Source organism: Trematomus bernacchii, unplaced genomic scaffold, assembly GCF_902827165.1.
Source record: "Trematomus bernacchii unplaced genomic scaffold, fTreBer1.1, whole genome shotgun sequence".
Taxonomy (NCBI): Eukaryota; Metazoa; Chordata; class Actinopteri; order Perciformes; family Nototheniidae; genus Trematomus; species Trematomus bernacchii.
Window position 1 is genome coordinate 16,219,801 of NW_022987720.1, and position 23,894 is coordinate 16,243,694.

The following is a 23,894-nucleotide window of genomic DNA, read 5'->3' on the forward strand; positions in this document are numbered from 1 at the left end:
CATCTCATAACAAAATAAGCTAAGGTGACTACTTGCATTCGGTAACTTCATTTTAAAAATGAAAACCAGGGACATTTTTTGTTTTGCGGTCCATACCTCATCAAAAATATCTAATGTTAGTAACTATTAAAGACAAAATGGGGACAATTCTGTTCTAATGTAGTTTGACCATTGTAACTGCTGTGCAGACATACATACTGATAAAATAGGGCCTCTAACTAATTACCTTAAATAAACTCACTAATTAATGAAACCAGTTCAATACGCATTATTCTTATTCTTATCATTATATGAGCGCAGTAACGGTAAGGTATCTAATTACTTATTTATTTAGTATTCCATAACTTAATAACAGAGATGGTCAAACTAAAGTGGTAGAGATGGCAGAAACCCTACAATGAAGCGGGACAGTGAACTGTTCACCCGTGAAAGGGCGATCAAGAAAAGAGAGCGAGCGGCCCCGTTGAGGGAGTTTACAGATGAAAAGACACAGAAAGACAGAAGCACAATAACAACAAGTAGGCTATATTTAGGTGTTTTTTTGTAAATAACCGACGGTATCAAGAGGAAGTAAAGTCCCCTGGTTTGTCCCTTATACCCTAACTGCCATGATGAGACAACTCAAAATTAAGTTTCCAAAATCCGACACTGAGGTGGTCTTAACGCACCGGCAGATGACAGCGCTGACAAAGTGTGTTTCGCGCAGCGAGACGCTACAATACTAATTGTGGGCTTATCATATTGATTCGGCCACAACAGAAAAAAGAAAAACAAACTCTCGCTCTCTCCATAGGGGCAGGTCAGCCAAAAAGGCCAAACGGGCCGTTGCCCGGGCAACATTAGCCCGTACCTGTGCACGTCCCTGATTTTAGAGGTAACTTTTGTTACTAAATAGACTTAACTAGATATTCATGATTCATTTTATGAGGACTCATTTTGAAAGCACACTTGGGTTATGGTCCTTGTCCAGCAGAAGTAAATACTACTGTATGTTTTCATTTATTTATGAAATATTTAGTTTTTTAATATTGATTTTATTGCTCTTTTTAGTCTCCTAATGTGTGTCACAAAAAGGAAATCCCAAATCTAATATTTGTATACTATATTATGGGTTACATACTAATTGAGATTCATCATGTTAATTTGTATTTGTTAATTTCTTCAATTCTCATCGTCAGGCAGAACCAGAGCTTCCAGATGGTGTTCTTGTTTCAGGAGGACGAACCCTGCTCTGGCTTCATCGATGAGTTTAAAGAGCGACAGCCGAGGATGGAACAGTCTCTAATGCCGCGTTTCCACTACAGCGCGCAGCCCGGTTTAAGAGGGCTGTGACGTCAGCGGCCCGTTTGTGGTTGCGTTTCCACTTGGCCTAGTACCGGCCGGCTGGTCCTAATTCTCAGTTTTTCTGGCCTCATAAAATCGTGGGGCCAGGGCCAGAGGCAACCGGGCTGTGTTTGTGACGTCAACGCTCTCGGCTGCTGATTGGTCGGAGAGAATCGTCACAATCTGCGCGCGAGATAATCCATTTTTACAAACAGCATTTTTGTTAACGGAGGAGCTACAACAATGGCAAAGAAAAGCACACCATGGTCGGTCGAGGAAGTGACGACGTCCATTATATTGCAGATGATAAGGTCCAGCGGGTGCTCGACGGGACAACTCGCAATATCAAAGTCTTTCAGGAGGTCTCTACACAGACACTGGACTCTCCAACGGCGTTACTGGAGTCTGCATGGTACGTTTTTGCTAACGCTGTGTTATTTGCTTGAAAGCTTTGTGTCCCTGCTTTGTGTCCCTGCTTTGTGTCCCTATCTGTTTTAAAGCTCACTTCTAACAAATAAGTCTATTTGATCCTTACATTTATGTTCGACAACCCCGATGGAGCCCCGAAGGCTAGCTAGGCAGATAGCATTAGCGAGAGCTATTGTTTGCTAACACCATATGTGCCATTGTTTACGTTCAGTTTGTCTTTTCTATAGTTGTTGTTGCTATTTATAGTATTGTGCTGCAGTAGTTTGTGGAATTTACAAGTCATGTTTCTGTTCTAGATGATTACATTGGGACTAGCGAGGAGGAACAGCGAGGAGGACACAACGTCCTCTGCATCAACAGCACAAACCGAGGAGGAGAGGATCTGGCCCTGCAGGAACGGCAACTGGCCCAGCAGAATCAATGCCATGTCTTATCTTATTGCTTGTTAATAAATAATTGCACCCACCAGCGATCGCACAGAAAGATGGCATCATCTAGGCGTCCCTCTGCAGTCAGAAATATCATAAACACCATCGTCCACAAAGCACTGTACAGGGGTTTATGGATTTAAGAGAATACTTATCACAGTGAAACCTTTATCATCTGTTGCAATTAAAGCAAATAAGAGAATAAATACTTGGTTAAATAATACATTTTAACTCTTTAGCAGGACAACTCTGCATACTGTTTGAAATTGAGTTTGCTAGCTTGAGGTCCTCCTCTAAAACATAACATTACATAATGGTATTAAGAATACATGATAAATACATGTAGAAAAATTACTCAATTGTAATACCCTCGTTGTGCTAGACTCAAACACATTGCTTATATATTTCAAAGAGAAGAGAACAAAAGAAAACACCTATACAAAGAGAGCGGTGCACAGCGCTTAATATTTACTTGCACTATATTTCTGTTGATCTGGGTTATTGTGTTGCACTGTTGGAGGAGCCTGTGACCTAAGATGTTCATTGTCATAACTACACTAGCTATGTTCGTATGACAAAATAAAAAACCTTGAACCTTGAGGCTGTGTCTTTCAGACAAACCATCATAATCATATTATTTTATGCTGTGGATACTTTAGCCTCCATCCATGTTAACAATTTTTTACACTTGCATTTATGAATATAGTTCTGTTGTGTTTTACACTTTTGTATTTATGTTTATAGTTTGCTTTGATATTTGCTTAATTTATTAGATTATTATTATGGGGGCAGTACTTGTGCTTGAAATTCAAATATTTACTAAATAGTCAATTCTGATAACATTTTTTTGGTTTAAATAATTTGACAAACACATGTATGTGAAAAAGAAAAGATGTATTTATGTTCAATACAATACAATGAATATTTAGGTATTACACGTAGGTTTTCCTCAGGCATCCTGAAGTTCTCCACCCACTGAGTGTGTGAAAGATGGAACAATCACATTCCACCACTCGGTAGCTCGGTCGGTAACTTCTGAAATACACAAACAAAAGCATACATATTTTAATACGTAAAAGTGGTAGCTACAATTAATTAAATACTTGAAATACTTTGGTCGTATAGGGAGAGTGAGCCTAAACACATTGCTAGTTAGCGAACGTTAGCTTACCAAGTAGCATTGTAGTTAGTAGTGATTCGAGTCGTCCTGTAGTCTCTGCGGCGTAGGAGGACTGCCCGAACTCTCGCGTCAGCTTCTTCTATACCTCGTCTTGCTATACGTCGCCTCTTTCGAAACAACTCTTGTCTATTTCTTGTGATAATAAACCACACAGCAAAAAACAAGCAAACGATCGCTTTCACATCTCCATTGTTGTGTCGCATTGAAGATGACGTCACGGCAGTTTTAAGCAGCGTCGCTCCGCCTACACTGTTACTATAGATACTGACCCGGTTCCTAAACTGTAATGGAAACGCGCCACAAAGTGAGCTGGTCCTAACGAGGCCGGGCGCGGCCAAAGGAGGCCGAGCGGGGCCGAGCGAGGCTGTGTAGTGGAAACGCGGCATAAAGGGCCTGGAGGAGCATGCTGTTCAGTTAGACAGGATGAATATGGGAGCAAAGATCTCCAGTGTGGCAGGCAGCTCAGTGGGGGCAGTAGGAAGTGTGCTCTCCATCGTTGGTTTGGTTTTAAGTCCTGTAACAGCTGGAGTGTCTTTAGTTCTGACAATGGCCGGGGTAGGCATGGGAATTACAAGCGGAGTCAACAGCGCTGTCACCACCACCACAGAGATTGGAGTAAACTGTACATATCAAAAGAAAGCCAGAGAAGTATTCGAGAGCTTCATGGAGGATATGCAGTGTCTCCAGGATTGTCTGGAGGAGGTCACCAAAAGAGAACAAATCCACATAGATGTTGTTCTCGGGGTCGGCAAGGTGCTAGCTATAGTAGGCTATAGAGAGCAACTGAAGAGGGATCCCACTAGATGGACAGACATGCAAAAGAGGTTGTGTGTACAGAATAAACCTGCATTATTTGAATGTATAATTCTAGCTGTAGTGTTTTTAGAAGCACTTGGATGTTTTTAAATGCCAATAAAAAAGGTGTGTCCTACTTGTTCAGTGTACTCTTACAATCTTGCATTAATGTTGAGTCATTAGGTGAAATTATATGAATTCTTTTGAAATAGGAAGAGATTTTTCAATGAAAAACAGCAGAATTTAAAAAATAATATTTACATAAAATAGAAAAGGCTGTAAAATCCAATAAAAGAGGTCTGTCCTATTTAGCCATGTAATCATAATAACTATTATGGATTGAAAGTCACTGAAACACAACTACTGAAAGCTAATTACAAAACTGACATCATTATTTATTACATATGTAAATCAATTCAGCTTATCTTGTCAGCATATCAGTCATTACAGCATCATAAAGTAAAATGTTTATTTCGGACAGCCTTTTTAAAGTTATTTTTCTCAAGAAACCAAAAGGTGTGCTGCTTCCTTAAACCTTTCAACCCTCAGTCCAGGAATGGGTGGGGTGGTTTTACCTGGTGAGGTAGAGACAGTGTTGCCAACTTGGCTACTTTCTCGTTAAATTCGGCGGCTTTCCAAACCCTCCGGCTACTTATTTTTGTCAAAAGCGACTAACGACTAATTTAACGACTTGTAATGGTGTTATTAGGGACTTTTCTGGTGTTTGGAGACTCACATATTGTTCAGCAGTTAACGAGCCGCGGGTGCTGCCGTGAGCCCCTCTGCCCATAGTACTCACAGGCGCTCAGACTCACAGTTGCCTCCCGCAGCAGCTCAGCTGCAGTCAGAGCAGAGAGGAGACAGCCACACTCTCCCGCGTCGAGACTGCAAATTAATTGCTCATGAGCGAGATTTAAATGTAAAATGTAAATGTTTCTTCACTGTCACTGTCACACTATAATAAATAACTGCCTTTGCTTTGCTTTGACTCACACAACCTCAGTCACTTAATCACCTCGTCCACTGTGTGTGTGCCTCTGTGACAAGCTAAACATCCACGTAGGTCATCATGTCAGTCTAAACTGTATTCACAAAAGTACAGAAAGGAGTGGGAATCAAACCCTGAGTTTAAAGGATGGTTGAAGCCATTTATTGGAGATGACACACACGGGCATACTATACTGCCTTTATTGTAAGGGAGATTTCAACTAAAAACTACTAAAACTACTTTCTACTTTTTCTAATAGAGACATTTGATCTACTGTCGTCTGGATTTACTCTGGTAGTTTCAAGTTTTGATCCTTGAAGGGGGAGGAACGTTTTTTTACCGCTATTACATGATATGCAAATTAGGCGATGACGTCATTTAGGGACTTCTGGCGACTTTTCGGACAGCCAATAGCTACTTTCCTTACTATGGAGTTGGCACGCAACACTGGGCAGAGAAAAGAAAATGAAACCTAAAACGTCAGCCCTTACAGTATGTCCCAAGTCCTTAACAAGTAGTCTGGCGTTAGTGCTTTCAGCAGATTAGTCGTATAGTTTCTCGGGTCAGGGTTAGTTACAGGTTAGATGTACAATATTTTTCTGTTTTCATTTTAAACACGCAGGTAATAAATTGTGGAGTCGAGGAACTGAAGAACGCACACTGTCAGAGGAGAAACATGTCTGCTGCAAGGTAAACAATATCGTTGAGACACTTTTGAACAGAAAAATACATTAAAGAGTTTATTTTGTGTCATTATAAGTGTCATTATAGCCAGGTGTGCACATAACTTTTTGAGTGAGTTACTCAGATGAGTACCAGGAGACAGCGTTTGGTACTCACCCCACATGAAGCGTGGTGTTAATAAGTGCAGTCTTCCTCACTGTCCTCCTCAGTGTCTCCTTCACTGTCCTCTATTTACACTTCTTGCATGCTAGATGATGAAGATGATGAAGATGCACCTCCCTGTCTCTTTGTAAGCCTCCGATTTGCTTTCTCCAAAACTTGTTGCCAAAACTGTGAAGTCCTTGCATTTCCTGAGGCCAAGTTGAAGGATCAAATACTAAGAAATTATCACATGACTTGAAGTCATATCTGATTTCAGAGGTGGGAAGTAACAAAGTACACTTATTCAAGTACTGTACTTAGGTACAATTTAAGATACTTGTAGTTTACTTGAGTATTTCTATTTTATGCTACTTTGTACTTCTACTCCACTACAGTTCAGAGGTAAATCATGTACTTTTCTTCCACTACATTTATTTAATACCTTTAGTTACTTTACAGATGTGGATGAATGATGTGAAAATATAATCAAGTGTTAAATCAGACTTTAGTTCCACCTGGAGTAAATCCACAAGCTACCCTGCAGTATACAAAGTCATTCAAACTAATTTTTAAACACTTTAATGATCAATAATTATAAAACATATCATATACATTATTATGAAATGGACCAATCTGCAAAATGACTACTTTTACTGTCGCTACTTTAACTAGATTTTGATGATAATACTTTTCTAATTTTACTTGAGTAACACTTCTTCCACCTCTGTCTGATTTCAAACTCTTCCATTAACAGCCTGAGTAAGTTTGCAGCTGTGTGTTTTACTCCACTTTGTTGTAAATAAAACTGCAGCACCTTGACCACAGAGCGTGAACGTTGTGATCAGCTGATTTTGCGCAGTTCTCCAGTGTGTGCGCGGGGCACAGAATGTGCACAGGGGAGTCTCCCACCGCAGCCAGTTGACGTAGTTTTGGTACAATTCTGTTGTACACACCGACGTTAACAGCAGCTCCGTCTGTGCACACGGCGACCAACTCTGTCGTCCAGTGATCTAAGCCTCTGCCTCCTGTGAAGCTTCACAGGTCCGTCGGTTATGTCCTGCGCGGCACGGCCAGCACCCAGTTCAATCAGTCATAGAAAGTCTGAAGATTTTAGCAGGGAGCGAAACGGCAAAGTGGCTGCTTAATGTCTTTGTTTTTTTTGGACATGTCTAATAATTTACTCCACTGAGTATTGACAAGAAACATGTGTAGGCGAAATATGTGTTTTGTTTTGATGACCTATCAGGTACGCAAAGGCGCGTTGTGACACAAGTGACGTTACGCATTTCAGATTGTTGCCGCGCATGCGTACCTGCGTACCAGTTATGTGCACCCCTGATTATAGCTATTTCCACTGTGTTTTATAATAGTAAATACACGTAGGAAGTAATGTTAAAGCCTATCGTGTGATAAAAGGCAACACAAGTGCTACTGAAAAGTAGCCCATACAGCACGGTCTCTTTGTTGTAGTTTAGTTACTTTGCGTCACTCACCGTATAGTACGACGCTGAAGTTGGCTTCCGATTCAGAGCTTCCGATTCGGCAGTTAAGGGGAAAGTTAAGGGAAATTTAATTTACAGCGCTGAGCGAACAATCCTCCGTGTTTGAACCTCTTAAATTGCTGCATAGCCGATTTATTTGGACTGGATTATCCCAGAGAGGCTAAACATTCTTTATAACACAGTTTTAGATTTGTGAAACCTTAATTCTATTTGTGAAAATACAAAAAAGGAAGATTTTGCTGCTTTTTCTACATCTAGACCACATTAGACCAGGTCCTGATCTAAAACCACTATACCTAGACTCATCAAATCTGGACTGGATTATCCCAGAGGGTCTAAACATTCTTTATAACACAGTTTTAGATTTGTGAAACCTTAATTCTATTTGTGAAAATTTAAAAAAGGGAGATTTCAGTGCTTTTTTCGCATCTAGACCACATAAGACCAGGTCCTGATCTAAAACCCTAAAAATCTAAAAATGTTTGGTTTTTGTGACCAGTTGGACTCATTAAGGCCATTGTTTCCCTTTATAAGTGCAACTACCAGTGGCGGCCGGTGGTCTTTTTTTTTGGTGGGGCTCTTGACGTACCGCAAGTGACCTACCCGGGGGGTTTCCCCCCGAATTTTTTTTTCGAGAAATGACCCCTTAAATGATGACTTCTGGTGATGTTAGAGGGGGGGGAAAGGAGAAATCGAGGCTTAAAAATATGAGAAGACTGATCAATACCTCCATAATCTTCAGTGTGGAAAATATTATTTATCAACCTGAACATCTACTACTTTACCAGGAATTTGTGTTCTCAGAACTGGTCTGTTTTTTTCTTTCTTAAAACTGTTCATGTTTTATGAACCAACACCTTCACCAAGTAGCTTTACAGTGAACTGCATGTGAGATATAAAATTAATAGCATCTTTTCAGTAGCATTAATTATAAATATTTAAGTGGTTCAATACAAGTCACTACAGCATTTCAAACTGAACTGTGAATAAATGCAATTTAAAAAAAATAACCACAGCACAAAATGTCATAAATTGTGTTTTTTCTTTGTTTCTCTGAGGATTATTTACAAACAGGCTTATTTACATATATCAATAACTCAGAAATGAAAAAGCTACATCGTCTAACACGAACAACCAGTTAGCATAATGATAATATATGTGTTATGTACAATGTATCTGGCAAGGCTAGAGCAAGAAAGAACATAAAGTTTGCAAAAGGTTTAAATAACTTCAAGTATCTGTCTTCAGATTACGTGGAGGTTTTAGTCCGATGGGAAGCAGATTTTAAGCGACACCGAAGATAAACCAAAAATGTGGTGGAGCTGCAAACCGTGTAGTGTTGCTGGGACAGAACAGGAGCTATAACCGTTGGAAAATACATCACAGACAATGCAACAAACGTGGAGACAGAACAATCACTTCTGTGATAAATGCCCACTTATTAATAAACTTCTAACAACCATGGGAAACCTCCTCTCTACATATAAAGTGATATCCAAGCATGGGAAACAAAAGACAGCATTTACCTGTTTGCATCCAGCTAGCCAAGCCTTTCTTGTGTACCAGCTACTTGTGAAGCCTCGTGTATAAATGTTGTCTTTTTCACGAGATTGCTGCGATATATTCAAATCGGGTTGGTCCGGTGCAAGGTCTTTAAGCAACAATTTATCTGCCAAACTTCTCCTTTCGAAAGGATTGGAGATTAGCTCTTGAACAGAATTAGGCGCGGACCGAGGTCCGGAGACTCCACCTGCACACGAAGCCATCCTCATCAACTACTTGCGTCAACCGGATACGAGTCACTGTCCAAACTACTCACAGACTGCACTGGGCGCTGACATTGGCGCCCGGTGACCGTCATCTTTGACGACGCTAATTGGCTGAAATTATATTTTCGCGGCATAGTTTACACGTTACAGATAGCAACAGTCAGCTGCTGGTGGCTGCTGCTGCACTGGTTGAAGGCTCCTCTCTTAGCGCCCAGACGAGAGAAGGTGCATGGGCAAGGCCAGGCAGGAAACATGTGACTTATCAGTAACTTTAGACATCGTAACACAATTTTAAACGAGATTTTATTGTAGATTATACATTTTACTGATACCAATTATATAATATTTACCTTGTTCATTAAAAATAAAAATAAAAACATATATATTTTTTTAAACATATTTTTTTTTTTTTATTTTAATTTTAATTATTATTTATTTTTATCAATATGGGAAGAGGTGGGGCGGCGCCCCTAGCGCCCCTATGGACCGGCCGCCACTGGCAACTACGGAAGTGGATTGCAGTCTTTCAGAGCCTGTCACAGTTCCAGATCATATATCATGTCCAGTGCTCATTAGTAGCCGTCATCCCATGCAGTTTAAATATACTGGGACCCCAGCAAGGCAGCGTTACACTGGTGAGTACATGTGAAAGGATTTCAGGAGCCTTTTGCTTCATTTACATTATTTTAGTGGTTGGAGTAAGAGTACTTTTTAGAAATTCTAACAATGTATTTTTGAAAATGTATGAAACAAAAAAAAGTCTCCATACATGTTAAATAAAAAAATAACTTTCTACAAATAAATTCAAGATGTTTTTTAAGATAGACTATATACATGTTCTGAAGCCACTGTGGCCTCAGAATGCTTCCGACACAACATTCAATAGCTTTAGCCAACGAGCTGCTGGGTCAGGTGAGGCTGCAGCGGCTCTGTGCCCTGATGTGAGCTACATCATCTGTCTTTTGGAGTATGTGGTGTTCTGGCTCTGTGCCTGTTAGCATGTTAGCCTAGCTCCTGCTGGGTGACAGACCCTGCAGTTTGTGATGGACTCTTACCGCTGATGCACTGGCAGAAAGAAGATAATTGCGAGGCCTGGTCTCCTGAAAAGCAGGTGCAGCCTACAAACAAGAGCAGGGAGGAGGAGACACATGTTGGCACAGTCATGCATTACAATCATAAAGCAGAACAACAAAAACAGTTAGCCAAAAGCAAAGCTGGATCATTTATTAATTGCTGTTAAAGCATAAACAGTTAGAATGCTTTAGTAAGTTTTGCTTTAACTTTAATAAAATGATCCTGTGAAGATAATAAGTGAATTTGAAGCAGACTAAAGCCCCGCTCACACGGGACCGTTTGCGTTTATGCACAGTATGCGTATTCAAAAAAGTCTTCCGTTCACATGCATTTGTTTCATTTAACGTGTCTGTTTAAACGAGGCCGCTGGAAACGCTGTAGTACATATGCTGGGACTGTAAGTAGCGCTGTAACTTCCGCCAAAATACACCAAAAGCCGCGAAGAAGAGCAGCCTGGAGCAGCCCCGCAGCAATGTTGCCATGGCTACCCTTCTGTTTAAGCCCTGAAACTGAAAGAAACCGAATCTGTTGTTGCTGATGGTTGTGGTAGAGGAGCTGTATATTTTTGCACTAATATCTGTAGCATGGTCAGTAGCAGTAGCACTAGCAGTAGCTACTGACAGGAGGAAGTCAGTGTGTGTGGCGATTGCTGGTATTCAGCGGGATATAGTAATTTCCTCAGCATATGGATAAATGCAACGGGGAAGTTAACTGAAAGAAACCAAGAAGCACGTCTCTGTGGATATTGCATCGAGAGGACGGCTCAGAAAGAGAGATATTCTCTACAAACACCGGGTGAGATGCACCTTTGTCAATATAATGGATCAATGCATGAAATCTGACTCTGTTTATTTTGTTTAAGGAGTATATTGGGCGTTAACAATTCTGGTTTGCCTTTTATAATATTATTTCATTCAAGAACCCCTTGTGCGTTTAATTAACACAGCTATTTTTGATAGTTGCTAGTACAGCAGTGAGCAGGAGAGGCGGGGCTATCCTATTTTTCCAGGAAATATTCGTATAGAGGTGATTACACGGACTCGGTTGACCCCCCAGAGCGTTTCGTTTGCAAATCTATCCACCTTGGGACCCGTTATTGTTTGTGGGGTCAGTTTCTATCGGCCTCGTGTAAATAATAGGGCTATACGCACGCGAAACTATGCAGATACAAGCAGTTTTCTCCTCGTGTAAACGGCGCCTCAGTGTCAGGGTTGGGGAAAAATAGGACCCAAATGCAGTAAAAGGACTAAAAGGTCAGGTAACAAAAAGCGAGCTTTATTTCCCAAAGCTGAATGACAAAAGAAAACAAGGAACAACTTAACCAAAACCGGGGGAGTACGAGGAAGGATCAGGACAAAAAACTTCAGGAACAAACATGGAGCGTGACAGGTAGCATGGACAAGAGCAAACAGACTAACAGGTATCATAGACGAGAAACGACGACGAACAGACATGGAGCACAGGGGAAGACAAGACAATGCGAAAAAAGCAGCAAAATCTTCCTTTTTTTGTATTTTCACAAATAGAATTAAGGTTTCACAAATCTAAAACTGTGTTATAAAGAATGTTTAGCCTCTCTGGGATAATCCAGTCCAAATAAATCGGCTATGCAACGATTTAAGAGGTTCAAACACGGAGGATTGTTCGCTCAGCGCTGTAAATTAAATTTCCCTTAACTTTCCCCTTAACTGCCGAATCGGAAGCTCTGAATCGGAAGCCAACTTCAGCGTCGTATACACAAGGAGAGCCGGGATGAAAGTAACACGGGACGAAAGTAACGGAGCGATTTTATCCGAGCCCAAACAACTTTGACCGGCCAAATTACGTCAGAATTATGTCAGAATTATCAGCATTCAATACTTAACAGACCTACTAAATATCAGGTTTAACTGTCAGGAGTTCGTGTCTCTCCCCCACACTCACACATATAAAATTCGATATGAACTGAAGAGCCGCATGAAACTGGGCAAAGAGCCGCATGCGGCTTGAGAGCCGCGGGTTGGCCACCCCTGTACTAGACCGCTGGGTCATGTTAAGACCATCTTTTCTGTGTTGCTGTGGGTTTTTTACATCGCTTTTGTGTTACAAATATCAAAACAATAACAGAATATATCTGTTGTAAACTAAACCAGAAACAGCAGTATATTTTATTTTGTTAACACTGTAAACTTGACAGCTTTTTAACCCGCACCTCCTACTGGTTAAAGCACGTTATTACACGTTTAGAGTAATTGCAATGCAGGTAGATTGTGTTGCTTTTTAATGACTGTTTTAAAATGCCTTTTTCTTAATGTCTTTCATTTTTGTAAAGCACTTTTGAATGTGTTATATTTGATGAAAACATTTAAATATTAAGAGTACATACTCTTAATATAGTGGGAAAGTGGAAGGTCAATGATATAAATAATATAGAATAGAAAATATCAAGAAGATACTGTAAGTGATCTCTACAATAAAACAGTTTAGTGCCTGATAGGAGGATGTGCAAAACAGACAAACTAATAAGGCTTTATTTAAACATTAAAGAATACTTTAGGTTAAGGTCTTCTTTTAAATAAGAAAAAAGCTTTGGGGGTATCTACAGATATTAAGCCTGACAAAGTACTTAACGTCTAATATATTGCATGGTTTGTTTTGGAACTTGACAATCAACTTTCCTGCAATGTTAACTATGTTGAAGCACTTATTTTAACTGATATTATACATATTAATTATACTCTTATAAGATGTATGTAGATAGTATAAGAAATGTGCAGAATATGTTTAATGGTGGAGGTACACAGATATCGATAGATGTCTTGTAATGCACTGTTGAGGAACCTGTGACCCAAGTTTTTCATTCATTGCATAACTACACCGTAGTTGTGTATATGGTATGTCAATAAACCTTAGAAAATCTTTCAATCTTGAAAGGGATGTGCAAAATAGCCATTATATACAGTTTTTAATGAACTATTAGTAGAGAATAACGAGTAATGAATATACTTTATAGGGATCTGCAGATAAATGTTTAGTCTTCTCAAGCACCCACTACCAAATATCTCGCCTGATTGTTGGCACTTGACAATCACCTTCACTGAATTTTACTCAGGTGTAACTAAAGTCTGATTTAAGGGTTGTTTATATTTCACATCATTAATCCAAATCTGTAAAGTAACTAAAATAAATGTAGTGGAGTAAAAATACCAGGTTAACCTTAAAGAAAGCCCTCAGGATTATAAAAGACACCCCAGCCACAAACTGTTCTGTCTGCTGCCGTCTGGCAGGCGGTACCGCAGCATCCGGACTAAAACCACCAGACTCAGGGACAGCTTCATCCCACAGGCCAGAAGACTATTAAACACCTGAACTTAGAAACAACATCCATAACATTCATCTGGCTGCTACTTAGAAATTATTTATCTAATATATCATATTCCAATCACTTGTATATAGACTCTTATTGCACTATTTCACTTTTTACTATTTTTCTTTTTGTATTTACTTGCACTATTTTTTTTGTGTATCTGTTTTAATGTGTTGCACTGTTGGAGGAGCCTGTGACCTGGGGGGGTAGGACACGTCCGATTCCTGTTTTGGATAGTGTGCCGTCGATGGGTTTCATTCCATTTCAAAGTGCTTTCTCACGTGTAAACTTCGCCCACTGCCACTCCAACATCCAATCACAGAGCTTGAGGACTGATCACGGGGTTTGGCAAGCTAAGCACATGGTGTAGTCCCATAGCTGAGGATTTTGGGTAGTGTAGTGTCTTCTGCCATCCAAAAACTCAGAAAAAATATTTGTTTCTCCGAATCGAAAGGGGAAAATACAAAAGCATTGTACACAATTTAAACCAATCAATGTTGTGTAATTATCAAGGATCATCTGGTGTTTTTGAGTTGATGAGTAGTGCAGATATGACTGTAAAATCAATCGACAGTAAGGAGAATACTTACTTCCGGGTGTAAAATCCTCCGTTATCCAATGGGAATGGACGCTCACATTGCTCTTTGGGTCGGTAATACAATAAAGGGGACATGATCAAATAGGAATATAATTATCTTTTAAATAACGTTAACTAAAGGGAACAATCTATTTGACACAGCTGAAGCTCTGGCCTTCCTTAAAAACTAACTAATTTAATAAAAATCACAGTTGTATTACACACAATGCACTGTTTTTTGAGAACAAAAATTGGTAAATAATGCACCATAATACATTCTGACGAAAAATAAAAATTATTATGAATACAAATAAAATAAAAGAAGCCTCCCGTGAGTTACTACAAGCTATAAAGTAGATTTTAAAAACGTTTTATAGAATAAAAGCTCACTGCGGGACGTTGTAGAAATGCGTGTGTGCACCACGACAAAGCAGCCTCATTTCACTTGTTACCTTGGTTGGTTATTGGCTAATGGTTACACAAGGAAAAAAAATCGTTATGACATCATAAAGTGGCTAAAATCTGATCAGCTCATTTTCAGACAGGTTTTTATATAAATGGATCAGGACAAAAAGAGAGAATATTTTTTCCTGAAACTTTCAGAGTCTTTTTACACAGAGGGGACACATGTTTATTTATAAAAGACATGAAAAAGTGGATTTTGCATAATAGGTGACCTTTAATACATAAAAGTGCACAACAAAAGTCCTATCCATACTGATGAATGTGGACTAAATTTAAAGGGGACCTATCATGCAAAATTCACTTTTGTACATCTTTTATACATGAATATGTGTCCCCGGTGTTCCAGGGAACTCACCAAGTGTCAGAAAACACAACCCTCTCTATTTTCCTCCATACCCAAATCTCTAAAAAAGGGGCTGCAGCGGATCTGATAAAAACTGATCCAGATTTGAACACTTCTATGACGTCACAGAAGTGGCGCTACGGCTATTGGGCCAACTCTCCACCTATCAGGGGAATGTGGGGTTGGGCCACGGCCGGCCATTGCCGCTCGAAAGCGCTGAAGACGCTGTAGTACATATGCCAGGCCTGTAAGTGGCGCTGTAGTCTGCCACAAAAGCAGCGAAGAAGACTTCCCGCCCATAGTTACCATGGTTACCCTTCTGTTTATTCTCCGCTGCGGCTTTTTTTCTCCCTCCCCGAGGCAAGCGTTTGCTCCCGCTGCTTTAATTCAATGCAATCCCTCCCCGTCGAGGCAAGCACTGTAATTCTCTCCGGTTAGTCCACCAGCAGATGACAAACACCCACCTCTCCGCCTCTTCCAAGGAACGAGGGGACCGTGCGGCAGAGTTTCAGTTTCAGGTGCCGTTTACACGAGGACAAAACGGCTTGTATCTGCATAGTTTCTCTTGCGTATAGCCCTATTATTTACACGGACCCCACAAACAATAACGGGTCCCAAGGTGGATAGATTTGCAAACGAAACTCTCTGGGGGGTCAAACCAGTCCGTGTAATCGCCTCTATACGAATATTTCCTGAAAAAATAACGATAGCCCCACCTCTCCCCGCCTCTGCTGCTCACTGCTGTAGCATGGCCAGTAGCCATCTGTAACGATCAACTTTCAAAAATAGCTGTGTTAATTAAACGCACAAGGGGTTCTTGAATGAAATAATATTATAAAAGGCAAACCAGAATTGTTAACGCCCAATATACTCCTTAAACAAAATAAACAGAGTCAGATTTCATGCATTGATCCATTATATTGACAATTTTCCAGCCAAACAACACAAACAAAATTAAACAGTCCACTCTGCGATACACCAAAATTGTCTTTACTGCCTAATCCAGGCCATTATTGTTCATTGCTCCTGCGCCCGTCGGCGGCAAAAAGAGAAATGTTTGTAGGCCTATTCAGGCTATAATCCACACAAAAAAAGGAAACACGGGGACCGGCGTGTCCCAGAGGAGCGATCTCACCCGGTGTTTGTAGAGAATATCTCTCTTTCTGAACGCATCCTCTCCACGGAGACGTGCTTCTTGGTCGGTCGATGCAATATCCACAGATTCGGTTTCTTTCAGTTAACTTCCCCGTTGCATTTATCCATATATTTACATGCTGAGGAGATTACTATATCCCGCTGAATACCAGCAATCGCCACACACACTTCCTCCTGTCAGTAGCTACTGCTAGTGCTACTGCTACTGACCATGCTACAGATGTTAATGCAAAATCTACAGCTCCTCTACCACAACCATCAGCAACAAGTGGACATGGAGAATTACATGAACTACGACATGTTGCTAAATCCACCACGGGGCATAAACAGAAGGGTAGCCATGGCAACATTGCTCCGCTCCGGGGTCTTCTTCGCTGCTTTTGGTGTATTTTGTGGCGGAAGTTACAGCGCCACTTACAGTCCCGGCATATGTACTACAGCGTTTCCAGCGGTCTCGTTTGAACAGACACGTTAAATGAAACGAATGCATGTGAACGGAAGACTTTTTTGAAAACGCATACTGTGCATAAACGCAAACGTTCCTGTGTGCACAACACCTCAGTTTCTTTCGCCGGTCAAGATGTCCGTTAGAGTTTAAATCTTCCGGACAAAATTAGAAAAGTGCCGGTCAAAGGTCTTCTTTGTTATTTATTGAGCTTTAAAACAAATGAATAACGACTCTATAGGCCTCTAACAATATAATAAAACACGGAGGACGGAGATCTTTTTTTCTCCCCCTCTTGACTTGATCAGAGCACGGCTACCCTCTCCTGCAGGGGGGCGTGGTCAGCTGCAGCTCATAGAATCAGCCCAGTAGACAGCAAACAGCACATAGAGCGAAATGAGGCATGGCTAAATTGCATGATCTGTTTGGTATTTTGAAAACAGAAACGTATAAATATACCTTATATAGGTATGGCCCTACAATATATCATTTAAATATAGCATGATAGGTCTACTTTAATTAAAAAAATACATGTTTTTCTCTTGTTCATTGTACTTATACAATTCTGCAGTGACATTTGTTTTAGCACAATGGCCATTGGCCACTTATATGAATCAGCATGGTGGTTTAGAAATAAGATATGTTTTGTCTCATAAAATGGTAATTTATTGATGGTCCTAAAGTAAAACCCTGTGTTTAAGTGCGAGGGGTTTCGGATGTGAGCCAATCCTCCTCTGACTGTCAACAGTCTGTGTAAATGAGTAAGAAAACCATAATCAAGGGCTGTCTGTGTTTTTAAGAATAATTTTGACCAGAGGCTTTGGGCCGAGGGAATATTTGGTGGGGACACAAAGCTAGAGCTGGAGATATACGGTAGATCTTGTGATAAATAATACTGGATTCTGTTGCTCCTTTTACGCTTAGACGCACCAAAGTTCTATCAGAGCCATGGCTCAATGACTGTACTCGTGATCTCAGACGCGCTTGCAGGCGTGCAGAGAGAAAATGGAAAAAGGATAAACTCCATGTCTCCCTAGAAATCCTTCGTGCTTGCCTTTCTGACTACCAGACGGCAGTCAAAGCAGCCAAACAGAGCACATTTCTCTGTTAATCTCCAAAAACAGCCATAAACCTCAGGTTCTTTTTAATGTCCTCAACTCGATCATTAATCCCTGTGATGTTTCTTCTATTGTCCCATCGACTACTCTCTGTGATAACTTTCTTACATTTTTTATTGAAAAGGTATCTGCTCTTAGGCTAGCCCATACTAGTGCTACCCCAGATCCTGCTCCTTTTCTGTGCCCTGCTGTCCTCGACCACTTTGACCCTGTATCCCTCTCTGCTCTCTCGGATGTAGTCAAGCACCTGCGGCCGACAAACTGCACCTCAGATAGCATTCCCTCTCGCCTTCTCAGAGATGTTTTAGAATCAGTTGGAGCAAGTATTTTATTACTTTTAAACACCTCTCTTACCTCAGGATGTGTCCCAGCTGCCTTCAAACATGCCGTGGTTAAGCCACTCCTTAAAAAGAAAAATCTCGACCCCTCCATTCTCGCAAATTTTAGGCCCATCTCCCAGCTACCTTTTTTATCAAAAGCCCTGGAGCGAGTAGTCTACGCCCAGCTGCAGTCTTTTTTAACCACGCATGGAATCCATGAAAAGTTCCAGTCTGGCTTCAAACCCATGCATAGCACTGAAACAGCCCTTTTAAGAGTTTTTAATGATCTGCTCCTAGCCGCCGACTCAGGTAGCCCAGCTGTCTTGGTGCTGTTAGACCTGACAGCTGCCTTTGACACTGTGGACCATAGCATCCTGCTGTCACGGCTTGAACAGTCCGCTGGCATCACAGGCTCTGCCCTTGCATGGTTCAGGTCCTACCTGACAGACCGTAGCTTCTCGGTACAGCTAGGTGCCTTCTCCTCTGCCAAAGCCCCTCTTACCTGTGGGGTTCCCCAAGGCTCGATTCTGGGCCCCATCCTTTTTCTACTGTACATACTGCCCCTAGGTTCAATACTCACAAAACATAACATTCCCTTCCACTGCTACGCCGACGATGTACAGATATATCTGCCTCTCAAAGCAAATGTCACACACTCACTACAGAAGCTGATGGACTGCTTAGCAGAGATAAAATCCTGGCTGAGCAAAAACTTCCTCAACCTCAACGAGAGCAAGACCGAGGTCATCTTTTTTGGACCGCAACCTCCAGCCTCTCCGGTTGATATTCTGGGCTCTATCAAAAAAAACATCCTCCCCTCGGTCATGAACCTTGGAGTGACATTCACCAGCACTTTTAAATTTGACAAGCAGGTCAGCACCGTAGTAAAATCCTGCTTTTTTAAAATAAGACTATTGGCCAAAACCAAGTCGTATTTATCTTTTAAAGACTTAGAAAGGGTTATTAACGCCTTTGTAACCTCGAGACTGGACTATTGTAACGCTCTGTATGTGGGTATGGACCAGGCCTCAATCAAACGCTTACAGCTAGTCCAAAACGCTGCTGCACGTTTGCTGACTGGTCACAAAAAGCGCGACCACATCACCCCTATTCTGGCCTCACTACACTGGCTTCCAGTTCGGTTCAGAATTGATTTTAAAATCCTTTTATTTGTTTTTAAAGCCCTAAATGGGCTGGCTCCGGCCTCTATAACTGAACTGCTCCAGCGCTACACCCCAGCCAGAGCTTTAAGGTCTGCTGACCAGCTGCTGCTGGTAGTGCCCAAGACCAGGCTAAAAACCCGAGGGCACCGAGCCTTCGCAGCAGCTGGCCCTAGGCTCTGGAACACTCTGCCCCTCCATGTGAGGTCGGCCCAGACCCTAGGGGTTTTTAAATCAAAACTAAAAACACACTTCTTCTCTCTGGCTTTCTAGTTAGAGCGGAGCACGACTCCTGACTATTCCGTGTGTTTTATTCTTATTTTGTTTTTGAAGTTATATCTGTTGTAATTTATTGTCGTTTATTGTGTTTTGTAGTAATGTGTTTTTATTACATGTACAGCACTTTGGCTCGACCAAAAATCGCTTTTAAATGTGCTTTATAAATAAAACTTGATTTGATTGATTTGATTTGATTTGATGAAAGACAACAACGGCACAACGACAATTCAGTTTGAATTTGTTTTCCAATTTCACAAACTAAATTATGTTTTGTGTTATAGAAAGGACCTCCAGGAGGCCTTGTGCTGCTACACCGCAGACACCCTCATCGACATCGACACAGTAAAAGAATTCTGTCAGAAGAGTTCTAAATGGATACTAAAGAGGGAGAAAGAGTTGGATATGATGATTGACCTCAGCATCGGCCATGTTACCAAGTCACAGACCAGAGGTAAAGCCTTTCTGGAATATATGAAGAGCATGGTAACCCAGGGTACTGCAGACGGCAGGCGAGCAGAGCTGGAGGAGGAGCTGGCTGCTCTGTTGAAGTCCACTCTGGAAGGCCTGGGGGAGCTCGACTGCTTCTTGGATGCGGTGGAGAATCTGGCGGTCACCTCACTTCCTTTGTTCATGGAAGAGAACCAGGTGTTACATCTGCCTGAAGGGATCAGCCCTGTAACGGTTCAGCTTGTCATCATTGCTGCACGGAAGATCTGCCCTCACCTCCTCGAGTTTAAAAGAGATGCAGACGCCTTCTTCCGCCCCAAACTTCAGAATGTGGAAGTGCTGGCATATCAGCTGGACAAATACATAAGGACCACTCAGCAAATCTGTGAGGAGTTAGAGAAAAGGTAAAGACCCTAAAATAATATGCACACTTCGCAAAATAAACATCTATGATAAAAAATATTTTCCTGTTTTTCACAGCTCCTTCTGTGACTTTTGCCTGAAGATGAACGACGATACTCTGGTAGACCTCGCTGTGGATTTGTCTGAAGATGACACACAAAGGATGCTTCATCACATTAATCAGCTCGATGAACTCAGGTACGTGTAACACCTTTATGTGGTTTTTGTCAAAACAGCTGTGCAAGGTCTGATGAGTGATGATAATGAAAACTATGACATGCAAACTAATATTATTAACTTGCTTGTTGTTTGTAGCATAGACCAACACACATCTTTGTACAGATGTAAATAATTCCCAAATGATTGACTAATGTCTTTGGTTAGCAACTAACATACCTCCAACGCTCTGTCATGTCAAACTTAATCAATTTAATAGCCAGACTTTGTTTTGTGAATACATTTCTGCAAAAATGCCTTCAAGCTCAGATTTACTATATGTTTAGTGTTAATTAGCCAACGTATATATTGTTACTGATATTTCAATATGAATATTTACTGTATTGAAGCAAGTTATAATCAGTTTATATTGTGTAGCTTATTTCACAGAAAAATCGTGTTATCAAATACGATACAGCAGGTACAGTATTTTAGTGTCTTGTAATGCATTTCATGAAGCAATCTGCATTATGCTTACCACAATGCCAAAAACACCTTTTAGATGATTTAATTAAATTGATTAAAGATTAAAATGTCATAGTTAAAATATAGAAAGTAGAAATTGAGATATTGATGTGGTTTCCTTTGTAACCTGGTCTCATGCTAATGTTGCAATAATAATTGTTATTTATTGTCACTACTTATTGATTTTCTGTCTAAACAATTCCTTGGCTACAATAAAACAACATACGACAAGGCAAAATTAAGGCTTGTAAAACGGCTCCTGTTAAAAAAAAAGAGATAAAAATCAGTTGAAATGTTCAAATCTTCTAAATATAATAATCAATATTTGATTTAGCAGCAACTCCTTGTTCAGCAGGAGTAAATACTATTGTATGTTTTCATTTTCTTACTATTTAGTTTTTTTAATGTTGATTTTATTGCACTTTGTAGTCTCCTAATGTCTCACAAAAAGGAAATCTAATATTTGGATACTGTATTATGGGTTACATACTTACTTCTTGAGATTTATCATGTTATTTTCAATTAATTTTATTCCTCTTTTCTCATCGTCAGGATGAACCAGAGCTTCCGAGTGGTGTTCTTGTATCAGGACGAACCCTGCTCTGGCTTCATCGATGAGTTTAAAGAGCGACAGCCGAGGATGGAACAGTCTCTAAAGGACCTGGAGGAGCATGCTGTTCAGTTAGACCAGATGAATAAGGGAGCAAAGATCTCCAGTGTGGCAGGCAGCTCAGTGGGGGCAGTAGGAGGTGTGCTCTCCATCGTTGGTTTGGCTTTAATTCCTGTAACAGCTGGAGTGTCTTTGGCTCTGACAATGACCGGGGTAGGCATGGGAATTACAAGCGGAGTCAACAGCGCTGTCACCACTGGCACAGAGTTTGGAGTAAACTGTACCTATCAAAGGAAAGCCAAAGAAGTGTTTGAGAGCTTCATGGAGGATATGCAGTGTCTCCAGGATTGTCTGGAGGAGGTCACCAAAAAAGGAACAAGCGGGAAACATATTGCTCTCGGCAAGTTGGTATGTAGAGCTGGCACTATTGCAAAAAGTATTGATTCATTAGTTGATGCAGCCAAAGGGCCTCTTGCCCTCTCCAAGTCAGCCAGGGCCAGTTTCATTGGGCTCAATGCTCTGTTCCTCGGCATGGATATCTTCTTCATCTGTAAAGATAGCATCAGTCTGGCCAAAGGAAGCGAGACTGAATTTTCTAAGTTTATCAGAGCCAGAGCAGCACTTTGGAGATCAGAGGTGGATTCAATGCAGATGATCCATGACTCCCTCTGTGAAGGTTTGCAGACATCAAAAGAAAACAAAGCTATCCTGGAGATGTCATTTTATCCAGAAAGGAAGATGAAGAGACACAGAAAAAACAAAATGGAAGATTTGTTTCCCATTTTGGAAGAAAAATAAAAACAGCTTTGTTTAATACAGTAGTGAACACCAAACAAAGACACCTACTGAATTTGAGTTTTTTTTTCCAAATCTGGATCTGAAATCTGTATAATCTAGGGCTGTCAAGTTAATAACGCGTTAATGCAAAAAAGATTAACGCCACTAATTATTTTAACGCGATTAACGCATGTGTTTAAAATACCATCTACAAGCTGATGCTGACAGCCCCGCTCCTGCCGCCCGCTTGTGGCAGACCACACTTCCACGCTCACCGGCAGGCCCGGACTGGCCATCGGGAGGACCGGGAGGGTGTGTGTATGTGTGGCGCGAGCGAGGCACACCTTACGTGTTGTTGTTGTTGTTGTTAGCATCTGGTGCTAGCTAGCTGCGCTAACGGATATAAGGAGCTGTTTCAATGAAAACAGAGGAGCGACATTTCGCCGACAACTGCACCGAGCACTTGACTTTATGCAGGTAGCCAGACAGTGGGACATTGTACGAAAAGTCAGCACACTCAGCACGGATCGTGCGCGCAACATGATTGCAGCGTCCAGGCAGCTCCCGTTCGAGCATATATGCCTTCACACACACACACACACACACACACACACACACACACACTTTGTATTGTATTATTGTATGAGAGAGGTTCCAGGTTGAATTGAGGCGAATATTTGTTGTGTTTAATATTCATGAGAATATTTGTCATTGTTCAAATGATAATAAACAAACATATAAAGCATATTTGCCCACTCATATGTTGATAAGAGTATTAAAACCTTGAAAAATATCCCTCTAAGGTACATTTAGAACAGATAAAAAATGTGCGATTAATTTGCGATTAATTGCGATTAACTATGGACAATCATGCGATTAATCGCGATTAAATATTTTAATCGACTGACAGCCCTAGTATAATCACATAATGAGATTCATTTAAACTGCTTACAGCTCGCTGTTCACATGTATCTTTGACGTCATTAACCTTTTTTCAAACCTGTTTCAATACAACGCATTTAAGAGTTGCTATTTCTATGTAAACATTTTAAATAAAACAATCAATGACATTGTGTATACAACCCAATACCACAAATTACACATTTGTATCAGAGGGCTTCACAGACTGTACAGCATACAACACGCTCTGTCTTCAGACCCATGCTGTGCACAAGAGAAACTCCACAATTAACGGGTAAAAATTAGAGAAACGTCCGGAAGCAACTGAAGAGGGATCGGAAGGACGGACAGATGTGCAAAAGATGTTGTGTGTACAGAATAAATGAAGAACATTCTATAATTTGTATGATCTGCATTATTTGTATGTATAATTCTAACTATATATTTTTCTTGTACAAATTAATCAATAAAGTTTTAAGTAGTTAAACATTGTTTCTGTTCATTTTAATAATGGATTAATATATACAGTAGATATATATTCGAAAGCATTCTGATG

General features: G+C 40.7%; 1 protein-coding gene across 1 annotated transcript; it reads left to right on the plus strand.

The window, feature by feature from the left end:
- Positions 1 to 5,584: 5,584 nt before the first annotated feature.
- On the plus strand, positions 5,585 to 22,621 carry LOC117492872. Its single transcript, XM_034143289.1, has 4 exons — positions 5,585 to 5,833; positions 19,803 to 20,372; positions 20,449 to 20,568; positions 21,604 to 22,621. Exons 1-4 carry the CDS (start codon positions 5,820 to 5,822, stop codon positions 22,457 to 22,459), a joined length of 1,560 nt encoding a protein of 519 aa, XP_033999180.1. The 5' UTR covers positions 5,585 to 5,819; the 3' UTR covers positions 22,460 to 22,621.
- The last annotated feature ends 1,273 nt before the right edge of the window (positions 22,622 to 23,894 follow it).